The sequence below is a fragment of the Phasianus colchicus genome, chromosome 5 (assembly GCF_987193195.1).
Source record: "Phasianus colchicus chromosome 5, bPhaCol1.hap1.1, whole genome shotgun sequence".
NCBI lineage: Eukaryota > Metazoa > Chordata > Aves > Galliformes > Phasianidae > Phasianus > Phasianus colchicus.
The window spans coordinates 49291366-49304715 of record NC_143440.1 but is presented as its reverse complement, the minus strand read 5'-3'; the positions used below and the strand labels follow the sequence as shown (position 1 = coordinate 49304715).

General features: G+C 44.6%; 1 protein-coding gene across 2 annotated transcripts in view; it reads left to right on the top strand.

Moving 5' to 3' along the window:
- The window catches only part of CCDC85C (coiled-coil domain containing 85C), a 101960-nt gene that overhangs the window by 50931 nt on the left and 37679 nt on the right, over positions 1-13350 (top strand). For both annotated transcript variants that reach the window (XM_031593015.2, XM_090141595.1), the window contains exon 2: positions 11382-11458. In XM_031593015.2, the coding sequence (XP_031448875.1) occupies positions 11382-11458 (77 nt within the window). The remainder of the gene's footprint in view (positions 1-11381; positions 11459-13350) is intronic.

Here is a 13350-nt window from a genome sequence, read left to right as displayed (position 1 = left end):
TTGATAAATCAGCATTTCACTGTGAAGAAATGTTGTATTTAAAAAAAAAAAAAAAAAAAAAAAAAAAAAAGAAATTCCCAACCAACTCTTTTTCCACGTAGCATGGCTGAAGCAGGTGGTGCTGTGAAACCAGGTGTGTGCCGGGCAATTGAGCAGGAATTTCCTCCTGTCCACCCCAGGTGTGACCTGGGGCATTGCAGAGATTTTTGGCACTGCTAATCCTGGCCAAAGCCTTGCGATGGGTCTTCCTTAACCCCTGAGCCAGAGCTCAGCTGGCCTCTGAACTAGCGACTGTGATCCCAGTTTCTGTTGCTCTTGTTTGCTTGTTTTGTTTTTTTTTTTTTTTAATTAGCTCTTGCAGTGTTTCACACCGTCTGGCTTTTTTTCGGCTGTCACTCTCACCCTCTGTCTCCAGTGGCAGATCCCTGAGCCCAGCCTGCAGTTGGCTTTGCTGCCAACTTGCAGGGGGGGATGCCGAATTCCTGGGCACATGGAGGTTGTGCTGCTGGGCCCCTGGCTGGGAGAGCTTTGATCTTGCTCCAGCCTTTTCCCACCGAGGCATCATTTTTGAACGAGTTTCTGCTTTCAGCCTTGTCCTATGCAGCAGACAAAGGGGGCTGGGGAAGGAGGGGGAGGGAAGGCTGTTTACCCTCATCAGGAATAGTCAAGCAGCCTGAGTCAATAGAGCCTATTTTTCATTAACCTAATCATTAGTTTTTCTCTCTGCCAATTAAACTTTTCCTCTTGGTACTGCAGAGGGCATCATTTCATCTATGAGATTTTTTAAATGGGGGGCTCCTTGTACATCATGGAGGTATCTGAGGACTGGGAATTAAAGTTTAATTTCTCTCTGCTCGGCAGAAGAGTTTTGAGCTTTAATTATCACCCAGCTTGGATTCCTGACAGTTGAGGACCGTGTTGGAGAGGCTGGTTTCCATTGTGTGCAGCGGATAATTATGCAGTCCTCTCTTAGGCTTGCTGAGTTTATTGTCCAGAAGAATCTTCCCAAGCAAAGGGGAGAGCAAATTTACAATCAGAAATGCGTTTTCAGAGCCTGCAAAAGTTTCAGCTTGATGTTAACAAAGAAAGACCTTTGCAAGTATTTATATACATTTACAACAAAAACATCAATTTGCTTTATAATCAGCCTTTTTCTCCCACAGGTTGCTTAGGAAGTAGTTTTGTAAACTCAGGAGAGCCCTTCTGCAGCTGGACTGCTTTGTGCTATTGCTTTCTAAGCAGAATTCCTTCAAAGGCAGTTGGAATTTCTGCATAAAGCCTACCAGCCCGTTTGTACGTACAGCGTTGAATATAAATTTACAGCCAATTGAAACTGGGTAGGGCTTCTTACCTGGGAAGTAATGCTAATGTGTCCAGGAGAAAATGTTTTTGGATTCAAACAAATCTAAAATTTCAAAGCAAAACTACATCGGAACTGTTCCATTTCACAAGGCTCTGGATTAACCTGATGTCTTCTGTACAGGCTTTTGAACTATTTGTGATTAGAGGCTTGTTATAAAATTGAAGAAACTCAGCAAAGGGCTTGTCAAATATGCTGAAGTTTTAAGCAACAACAGCAATCCCCCAAGGTGGGGGAGATCTGTGTGCATTTGTGTGAGCTCAAATCTGGAGAGAGACATTTTTGTGTACGTGGACACAACTGTCTTCATAGCCATCTCCAGGCCCTTCCCTTCTCATAGTGTCTGCAAACCTTGACTGTGGTTTGGCTGTTTTGCTGCTGAGGCTGTTTCCAAACCAACATGGGTTCTTGGCATTCCTCAGCTCGCCTGCATTCGTTGAGCCCCTCTCTTTGGGACAGAGGCCATATGTTGTTGCTATAATCATACTGAGCTTGGTGTGTGTTGGCCTTCTGTGATTTAGGATTACTGATTTCTGTGGAAAAGCTGGAAATGATAACTCCTAAAGATGACAACTCTCTTGTCTGGAAGAACTAACTCTGAAATCTCTAGCAGTATTTTAAAGCAGCCAACTGTTTCCAATAGAACCTTTTTATTGCCTGTATCCTATTAGTATCCCAGGGTTCTAAGCCAGAACTAGTTCTTCGTGTGCCCTTACCTGCTCTTCTTTCACCTTTCTTTGCCAGCCACTGTGCAGTTCAGTGAGAATTTCTGCAGGAGATGGAAAATGAAAATGCTTGGATGGTTTCAGATTATTGGGTCTCGTGTGCCAGTTGAAGACTTGCTGATTTCATTTTTGCCTTTAAATAACTATGGTATTTCCTTTCTGGAATTTAAGTGAAATATCCATAGATTTTCTCACATGTAGTGCATTCAGGATACTCATGGAGAACAGAATTGAAGCACTGTTGGGTCACCAAACCCATCCCTTTGCTTCAAGGCAGACCCAGCTGTACCTACACTGCTCCCAGCAGATGTTTATGTAACTTCTTCATGAGAGCCATCATCAGTGGCAGTTTCAACCACCCAGGGCCATCTCTTTCAGCCTTCCTGTATCCCTGTTATTAGAGAGCTTGCTCTCCCTGGGTGAACACAGAGAGCAATTTGTTTGCTTCTTCTTTTGATGATCACTTACATACTTGAACCCGTTACTATGTCTTTGTTCAGCCATTTCTTCTCCAGGCTAACCAGTCTGTGTTCCTTTGAGCTCTCCTGCTAGATTATACTTTCCACTCTCTGATCCTCCTTATTTTTCCCTGAATTCCTTCCAACTAGTCCGCCTGACTCCTGAAGCACGATGCCTAAAAGTGGACACAGATCTGTATTCAAGATCCTTAGCAGCACTGATGATGGAGGATTATTTTCTCAGTTCCTATTTAGGGTTCTTGCTTCTGCATCACAGTGTGATCCTACATACTGCTTTTACTGGAGCATGACATGGGCTCTTGTCCATGTTACAAATTGCAAATGTCCCTAACATCCTTTTCCACAGAACTGCTATGCATGAGGAATTGAAGGATGCTGCCACAAAACTGTAGGTCCAGTGGAGGTTTTAGGCATAGTAAGTTGATTGTATGGTGGGTCAGCCTTTAGTTGCTGTTGTATGGACAGGGACAGGGTCCTACTATGAGAACATCCCAGGTGAGATGGGAGAAGATTGTGTTTTGGATGTGGGAGGGAGGAATTAATCAACCAGTGGAGACCAGTACAGTGTGTACCCTTACTGTCAGGAGTTCTTCCTTTTCATCATCTTGTTGATTGCTGGAGGCTGCAGCATCTGTTGAGGTGCACCCAGAAGGAGTGGACTCTTCTTCCCAAAGCAGTCACACCATTCCAAATGTTTTGAGTCCTTAATAGCCAGTAGTTTTGAGTCGTAGAAGCCACTAATCGGCTTTGGGGCTTTTTTTAACTGGGTCACGTGACTGAGTTACCAAGATTAAAGCAGCACGAGGAAGGAAAAGAGGCTTAAACAACTCAGGGTGCCTGGCAGGTCATTTTAACCTTTTCATAATCATTAAAGCTGCAGAATCCCATTAGCTGTGAGGAACTTGCAGCCCAAATGAGTGTTGTTGACACAACTTTGTTTACCTCTCTCTTGCCCCAAGGAAGAGTCCAGCCCAAGTAGCTCATAGGATCTGGTCACGTCAATGGAAAAGTTTATCCATTCCCTTTTGTTCATCAGTGATGTCTGTTGCACCAATGAGAAGCCATACATGGATCTGTCCAGTGTGGGGGATTTAGATCTCAGTATCTAAAATTAGTCCCTTATGGGAGATCCTGGATGGGCCATACTGTGGTAGATCAGCCCTTGTCCATCTGTAGCAATAGCAGAGAGGTATAGGATAAGAAAGATTATGATGATCTCCTAATTCACTGCTTTGGCACTGGTCAGTAGGCTGTGACTTTACTCTGCTGGATTTGGTGGCAGCAGTTCTTGCACTGTTTTGGTATTGCCATGACCACGGGAAGTGAATCTTTGTGATTGAATCTGCATTGACTAAGGAATGGGACAACCAAAGATCCTCTGGTCTGCTTGTGCTGTTTATGTTGTCTTCAGTTTTTTACTTGCAGGTTTTCATGAGCACAGCATCACCTACAGTAGTCAGTTAGATGTTGCCCTGTTCTTACGGCTTCTGCATCTTCTGTTGTCTCCCTTCCTATCATCCAGTAAGCGCCTGACATAGTAGTGCTGGTACCACACTCTGGAAGGGAGAATCACTCTGATCCACCTAAAATTTGAACATTCTTCTGTACTCTTTGAAATTGTTCTCTTGGTATTCATACAGTCCGTTGAGCCCATCCACGTGGTTGGACTGCACACGGCATCTTAAAGAGGCCAAGCAAGACCTGAGATCTGCCCATTGTCACAGAGCTGTGGTGGGTGCTGGAACTGATCCAGGGAGCACCTGCTGCCTCTGACGGTGCAGGCTTTTCTATGCACAGGGCAAGCGTGCTGCAGCTCGTGTAAATCAGCTTCCCTCTGTTACACGTACGCCAGTCAGAGCTGTCTGGCTGTGCATGTATTGGACACAAATATTTCTAGCACTGTTTGCATCTAATTATAGTCCATCCACTTTTGCTTGAAAGCTCAGTCTGAGGCTGAACCTCAAATAAATCTGATGCTGATTGTTCTCAGAGTTTTGTCCTCAATTAGGCATTAAAACACAGCTTGCAAAGCAAACACAAATCTTTTCCTAGGTTGTTTGCCTTCAGAATCTCTGGAGGGTAGAAAGAAAGTTTTCCCTGGGAAGCCTGGACAAACAATAGTGGATGATCATTGTGGCTGAGCTGGGCTGTGCAGGCAGTGGGAACAGGTAGAAGATTTTGCTGAGAAATTTGGGAATCACCATTTTTCCCTATAAAGGACAACAAAATGTTCTACTATTCTCCTGTGTCGAAATGTAATTCACACAGCAAGATAAAGTAAGACTCTCTTTGCTGCTTTATTTCCCTCTTCCCACTAAGCAGGTTGTACAGGTTAGTAGTGGGGTGCAAGAGCTCTCCAGTGGCTCCTGCGTTGCTTTTTTGGTGATAGAAGGATGGTCCCAGTGAAGATTGTAACGTAAAGGTCACCCAGACGAAAAAGGAGATAGGGGTAGGCACTTGCTGAAGAGACAAGACAGCTCTCTCCTGGCTGCTCTGCCATGCCAGGCACACACAGGCGCACACTCCTCCTTTCCTATCAGCTGCGTCCTAATGGAATCCTGATAAGGTATCGGGAGCTCTTGAGCTGCTGTTGACAGTGGCAGTGGGCAGATGTGCTGTGCTGGAAGGTGATGTCATGGCTGAGAGTTGCAGCAGTGAACAGTGACATCTGAAGTCAGAGAGACCTTATCGGACTTCTACAGGCTGACTGGAGGCTGCTAAGCTCCCAGACAGGCCTAATGAACTGGAACTGAATTGGGAGCGTGGAGTCTTGGAAAACTTCAGAGCTCATAGCTGGAGACTTGCTTGAAAACATTAATTAAATAGCTTCAGTGGCATATGTCCCATCATCCTGCCTGAGCAGTGCTTAGCACGGCCTTGTTGTCAGCACACAGCCACTGGTGTGGGGTGGTTAAAAAAAAAAAAAAGTGTGTTAATCTGAGACTGGATTTCTGTGTTATTTGGGATTGATGGTGCACTTCTCTATTGTCTTGAATGGTGTTTTAATACCTATCTTGAGAAATCACCTGCACTTGAACTATATGAGGTCAGATCTTACTAGTCTTACTCAGACAGGTGTCACCATGGTTTGCATCAGATGTTCTTTTCCAACCTACGTGATTCTGTAGTTCTATCAGTGGGTTTTGATGGTAAGAGCAGAAAGATGGGGGCTGCCTAGGAAAAATCAGGGGTTATGGTTTTGTCCACCTCTGAATGTTTTCTGTAGTGTAGGTATAAAAAGAGTGAGTTTCATCTGCTTCCCAGCTGGTCTGAGGAAGCCCTACTGCCTTAATAAATCACCTTTTTCACAAGATGTAGCCCCTGGCCCATTTTTCAGCCTGGTTGTCAAGAAGCAAAACCAACAGAGCAGTAAGAATCTGAAATATTGTGCTGAAGAGTAGAGGTGTGATAACAAAACCGCTGACAAACAGTGAAATGTTTTATTGAGCACAGGTGAAGATCTTCCTATGAGATGATCTTTAGTGGAAGGGGAGAAAGCAGGAACACCCAACATCCCATCACATGAGGGAGAATGAGGCAGGTCCTAGCAAAGTGTAAGACTGGCAGGCCATCCCTCCTTCCTGTGTCTTTCCTTTTTGGCTTTGGGAGAATCCCCTTAGGGTCGCTGCTTTTGGTGAGGGATGGGAGGGTCTTGTTGGCAGGACGGTGACAAAGTAAATAGAGCTGTGCTTTGCTTTTGTAAATCCTACTTGTAACTGTATGTCCTGGGGAGGAATCACAACAGGAGGCCATTTCGCATTGCCCCAGCAGGGTGTGGGTACTGTGACTGAGACAGCTGGGGGGCTGTGGAGCATCCTTGTTCCAAGGAGTGTGATATTAACCTTTTCTTGCATCTCTGTTGTGAACTGTGCTGAGTAAAGTCATTGCATTTCTTGCATCTGTTCAAGTGCCGAAGTAAGGAAAGCTTTGGTATAAGGGCTTAAATAAATGTGGCTTGATCCCAACCACTTTGCTACAATGCAAGCCTCTGCTCTGCGTGCTTATGGTTTTGAGAAATAACAGAAGTGGAAATAAAAACATTTGTTACTGTCAAAATAAATGCATAATTCATCTTACTTACCCCTTAGACAGTTTCCTCTGAAATCTCAAATGAGGATCAGAAAGGCTCCAGTGTTTCTGACTGTTTTTTAAAATGACGCTGCTCTGTGCTCTGCAGGCTGCGAGATTGTTTTGATTGTTGAAACAGTTTCTAATTTCTGTTTTAAAAAAGCTTCAGGAGCCAGGCAGCTCTTGCTCCATCAAAGGGCATTTAGTTAAAACAAGGTAAAGTGATTTGTCTTGCCTCAATTTGGCTGTAATGAGTATTAAGTGGTTTGTCTATGTGGAGAAAAGTTATTCAGCTAGATTACATCACAGCTGATTCCAGATGGAGTGTATTTTTTAAGGCGGTAAATCTTGAGGGTGGTGGATAATAACAGTAATGCTCCTTCATGGGCTGGAATGCAGTGCTCTTACCTCTCATGGAGATAATGTGAGGAGCTATATCCAATTAGTTCTTCAAAGGCTCTGTAAAGAAACAGGACTTCAGGTTTTACAGGTCTGTGAACAGTTTAGCTTGAAGCATTTACATTGTGTAAGCGAGCGATGGCTAATTATGGCACTCTTGGTGCAAGTTCTGTCAGTGTTGCTTGCTGGCTGCCTGCAGAGGTGCTGTGCTGGGGGCAGCCCCAGCCTCCTGCTGCCTAAAGGTGCTCCAGGAGTGGTGGCCAGTCTGATGTGTGCAAGGGTTGTGGGTGGGAGACACAAAGTTTTGAGGGGAAATTCTGTCTGGTGCCATCTGGTCAACTAAGGCAAACATTGCTCATATAGCCACAGCCTGTGACCTTGAGGAGTGTGAGAAGAGGGGCATTTTGGTCCTGATGTCATCCCATTGCAGCTGACCAGGTGTACTCCTGAGTTCGTCTTCTCACGTGTCTTTGACTTCCATCCTTGATACTGTATTTCATTGTGCCATGCATTCACAGAGCAGTGTCCTACCCTGCCTTATGAGGTAGGACACAGTGGGACTCTGGTGATGCACCAGCTGGTGTGGGTGGGCTCGAAGTGGGTGCTGTATTGTTCTGTGAGATGATGGGCCAGTTGGGTGTGCCAGGGGTCTGGCTCATGCTGCCAGGGAGAAAGCTCTTGGGCTGAAGGTGCAGCATTCCTCAAGGCTGACAGCAGGCTTTGACAAGGTGCTGAGACCATTCATTTTCCTAATCATTCCTCATAATGGGAATGAAGGGGTCCAAGCTGCCAACATTCCAGCTCTGCTGCCTCTCTTGGGTGGGTCAGCGGGGCCATCCTCACCCCACGGCTGTGAGGGAGGCAGGCAAGGGGGGAAACTCACTGATAAGAGGAAGGTCAGAGGCAGAAAAATGCTGGGAATGTGTTTCTTGATCTAACGTGGGAGAGTCTCGGCCTGGAGTGTTACTGCCTGCTGTCATGGGATTCTTTAGACCTGAGATCAAGATGCAAGTGACTCATCTGGTGCCCACCTCAGCACAGGGAGGCACAGAAGATGGAGACTATTCATCTTCAAGCGTATGGTGAGGATGGTGGTGGTTCTGACCACTGTTTCTCAGCCTTTGCCTGAAATAGAGCATCTTCTGCTGACAAAGGAACTAAGTTGATTTTTTTTTTTTTTTCTGCTTAAATTTTATGTTGCTGTGTCAGTCAGAAAGCACAACATCAGACATGGTTTGGGGTTGAACAGTGTTGTGTGAAGAATTCTAGCAAGTCTCAGAGCAGGCTTTTAATGGTAACGGTGATTGTGGTGTGCATTCCTTCCTGGAGATACAGAGATTGCCTCCCCAGCCTGTCCAAAGAATGGCTTTTTCTTTGCAAAGGATTTGAAAAAAGCGAGAAAATAATTTTCTCACTGTTTCTTTTTCTTAGGCAGCTATGGCTAATCTCTTGGTCGCTCCTTATAGCTCTCAAGACATAGTCACAGTAGCTTCTGTGTCACTATTCAACCATTTAACATTAACTCTGTACAGATGTTAGCAATGCTAAAGCTACCACACGAAGAGCATTGCTAGTGAAGCTTTGGTTGTGAACCTTTACTTTGAGCCATATACACATATACCCTTGTGCTGGAGGGGTAGGGATGCCAAAGATGACCACCTCCAGCTTCTCTGCACTTTGAGGGCACAGGATGGGGAAGAGGACTCAGAAATAGTTCCCATAAGTTGTTGTTATTGCTGCTGTTTATACACAGCGTGGCACAGAGTTCCATATGTGGCACAATCAAAACATGAAGCAATGATAAGAGATTACCAGGGGAGTGGTGGGAGCACTGCTGCTTGTGAAGCAGACTTGAACTGCAAGCAGGAGAAAGGCTCAGTATAGACTGATTGTTCCATGTCTGCACGTGACCTGCAACACATACAGATCTGTAGTACTGTCTGGCATTTTTGCACTTGTTTATGCAAGTGTTGCTGCATGTACAAGGTATGCACACATGGACTGTGCTCAGTCCATGTTGCTGAAATCCCGGAAGGTGTGTAGTCAGTCCTTTGACACTGCTTTGAATCCTTCCTTGGAGCTGGATGCCCTGATACTCTGAGATGAGTATCAGGAGCTGATGTATTGAAATCACTGCATAAGGGTGCTCACCTCTGCTGCGCATGCTTCTTGGCAAAGCTGGAGCATAGCTCAGGAGGACAGCTTATCTGGCCAGATCTGCAGATGGAGGCTTTGTATCAAGCACACAAATGGAAGAGATGAGGTCTCAGCACATCTTTTGATAGAGCTTGAGGCTGTTCTGGGCACTGCTTAGCCAAATGGGCATTACTAGGCTGAGCAGTGGTACAGAAGAGATGAAACTGTGCTCCATGAAGGATCCTTAAGGATTTTAAATTCCCCATCACCCTAATGGAGGATGGGGTCATTACTAATTCAGCAAGTTCTTGAAGCTAGTGCTGAAATCTTGCTGACTAAAGCAGAGATCTGCAGCATTTTATTCTGCATTTCTGTATGCATGACTAAATTCATGGCACTGTTGCATGAGACCTCAGCTGGGAAGATGCTGTGGATCGATCACACTCTTTTCCTGAGATCTGTGGACCACTCTTGTAGTTGAGCTTCTGTTGGGCAGACAGTTTGCCATCTCTGCAGCTGAAGGCAATGCTGTTGTGAATCTTTAGGCCACTTAAGCCATTCACTGAACTTACACAGCTCCCTATGGTGTCGTCTTATGCTTTTTTTATGAGGATTTATTTGGATTTCCTGGTTTTGTACAAAGCATGTAAAAACAAAGCCATGAACATGTCTTCTCTGAGAATGCGAGTGCTTAGTTGGGCACTTTACTCTGATGGGTCCTGCTGTTCCTTTATGTGTGGTTTGGCTCTTGTCTATGGTAGAGCTTCTCCAAGCATATTCCAATTTTTCTCTTGACTGGTCAAAGCACTCTCAGCACTTAGTGGTAGATTGCATGCTAGCTCTTCTGCAAAACTGCCCAAAGAGTGGCCAAGAAAGTGCATTCAGGCTTGCACTGAGTGCCTTTGGCAGGTGCTGGCACAGAGGAAGATAAGCCTCTTGGCACAGTGCGAGCCTAAACCTTACACATGTGCATGTGTTTCTGTGTGCAGAGATGAAGCTGAGGGTGCCTGCTGACCATGGCAAGCTGGTCCAAATGGAGCCGGCAGCAGCCCTGTGCTGTGTAACACTCTGTTCCTCTCTGATTCATGCTCAGCGTGAGGTCCTTTGGCTGAATAGTGGCTTTTGCAGTCATTCTGTAATAATTGAAATGAGGGAAAGCATAATTCCATTTCACAGAGCCCTTTTAGCAGAGATTGTTCAGGTTTCTTTTTCATATGCTAAAACTGCAAAACTCCCTCCTTCTTGTTCTCCTGCTGTAACAATTCACAGCCTCCGCTCCCAAAATTACGAGTGGAGGAGAAGCATTACAGGCATACAGGTGGATGGAAGGAGTTGGTGCAAACTGTTAAGCTCTAAAGAAAATGGCTGAAAGGTTTCTCCTAGGTTCCTTTAATTTCTTCCCTGTAAAATTTGCAGATGCATTGGTTCAAAGCTTATTTCAAAACAAAAAGCAGATGTTTTGGTTAGCAGTAAGCCCCCTGCAAATATGTCTGGAAACTTATCTTCTGTGCCAGGTCACCCTCTCTGATGTTGCTGTCTTACTGTCAGGGTAAACTCGCCATTCAATTTCTTCAGGATGAAAATTGCTGTACTATGTGGTGGTGTGCTGTACCTTGCTTTCCTGTTTCTGTCATATAGTTCCAGTAGAAAAAAAGAGGTCTCATAGGTAGGCATTTCTGCATATGCTTCAGGATGTGTATGCTTCAGCTTGGATCCTGGCTGTTTGCCTCATGCCCTGTTACTGTGCTGGAAACTCTGGCACAGATTTTATTTCTGTGGATTTTGTCAGTTGGTTTTGAAAGAAAAAAAGAAGCATATGTTTAAGGGGTTGGTTTTCTGAACCTGAGTTGAGGCATCTTGTTCTGTCGTTGAGTATTTTGGTGCATTTTAGATGAATGAGGACATCTTTCAAAGCTCAGAAATTATTTGAGGAAAAGTTGAGACTCCATCTTTCAGCCTCACTGTTCCTTCCTTTTTTCCCTTCCCCTGGATTGGTGGCTCTGATGGATTCACAGAAGGAACTGCTATTACCGAATCTCAGCTCTTGAGTAGAAAAAAAAACCCTCTGGTGGAGTCCCCTCCTTACCCATCATGCTTGTAGTCAGTAGTTCTTTCCCAAACTTGTGTTCCACAGGGGGAAGAAATGCCTTGCCGTGTGACAGCACTTACCTCTAACACAAGAAATTGAAATACATCTTTTCTTTTTTCCTAAAGATTCATCTTCCAACTACATCAGACAACTTGAAACAAAAGTGAAACTGCTGGAGGATGATAACAAGCTTCTCTCTCAGGTAGGTTATTTATTTCCTAATAGGTATTAATGTGGCCTCAAGCTCTATTCTCTGGTTTCTGTGTAATTGTCTGCCCACCTGAATTCAGTAGGGATTTCTTACAATGTGAAGAGCGTAATGCTGTGAACTCCCTGATAATGGAACTTGGTCTTCTGTTGCTATGCACCTTCTGCAGTAATGCTACCTCAAAATTGGCTATAGAGAAAAGAGCAGTAAATTCTCTGTTAGCGTCCCTGTGTGTGTTGAGGAGGAGTACATCTGGATGTGCACAAAGGGTGGGCAGGGGGGCTCTGCTGGCAGCAGCAGCAGCAGTACACGCGCTGTGCTTGCACGTGGACACCTCCATGCAGTATGAGGCCCTGGCGTCACGGGTGTCCTTGCTGTGGGATTTTGCCTTGCTTGCCCATTTACATTTGCTTTTATCTTGTTGAATGAGAAGGCTGTAGTAAAAGAACAGCCTTGGGAGTAGTTTTGTGCAGTGCTGGCTCCCAGCTTTTATTTGTGATCTCGCTGAAAGCAGAGCAGACATCTTCAAAACTGGCATTTTTTGCTTGCATCCATCCTTCAAAGTCTACTCCACGTGCCGCTGGGCTTTTGATCATTCCTTGTGCTTACCTATCTATATATAGGAATGTCAAGCAGTAGGAAGAAAACAATCCTTCTGTTTGATATGTCCCCTGGATCCCCTACCACACAGCACTCTGTGTAAAGAGGGGCAGCTCTGCTGAAGTCAGTGAAGAGCTGTCTATTTAAACCATCAGAAGAATTCCCCTTTTTTTCCTGTTCTCTGCGTCTTTTCACTGTTGCACTGTTCTACTTCCCTGGCATGTTAAACATTTTTTTCCATAAACTTTGCTTCTTACTTCAAGTGCTAAGTTTCAGAATAGTTTTGTTCCAAAACTTTTTTGTCATTTTAAACAAAATTTTTTTCTTTGCATTTCACTGAGTTTGAAAAATAGACTCAGTGTCTTTATTTTGTTCTGTTTCCAAAATATTCCTGTTAAACAATAACATTGAAAAGGAGGCTATGTGCTTATTGAAATGTCAATAAAATAATTCTGGCAAGTCATAATTTTATTGAAATCCACATTTTGACCAGATTGTGAGCTTTTAAAAAATTGCCCCAAGTCCCAAGTTTCCTTGTTGATATTGCCACTTGTGATGCATAGAACATGGAGCACCGAAGGGTTAAAAGCCCCGAAGGACACTTAACAACAGCTACCGAGTGGCTTCAAGTATTAATCAATTGCTAATTTAATTTTAACTCCCTCTGTCTTTCTCCCAACCCCTGTGCTGGCGGGTGGTAGCTGAAGCCCCGAGATGATTCCATTGGAGATATCGATAAGCAGATGGGCTGTGCGTGTGCAGCTGCCAGGGACACACATGGATTTGGGGACGGGCTCTGCTCAATGTGCCCTTGGCCTGGCTTCATCCTGCCATGGCCAAGCACGGCATTCTGTTGGGTCTACCTGCTGATGTCAAAAAAAAAAAACAACAACCCACCAGTCAGTAATTAACGGGTGGCTCAGCCCTTCTGCCTTTATACTTCATTTTCCATCGGATTCCATTGACTATGGATGAAAAGAGTGAGAAAAGTGAGGAAACCTTGTCTCTGCACTCACATATATGTGCACATTGTTCCCAGTACTTTCCCGGAATAGTGTAATCCACTTAACCACACTCTTTCTTGCTTCATCTCATTGGAAGGTGTTTAGCTGTTACCATGTGGATCTTGGGCTAAGACTCAAAGGACTTAAAAAGGATCCTTGTGACAATTCTCTTGTTTTTGAAGTTGCCAGGTGATCCTGGTAGTTTGAACTCGACAATGCCAAACTGGCTTGTCAACACCAAAGTCACATTTTAACTTAGCCTGGCTTCCTCCCTGGGAGTAT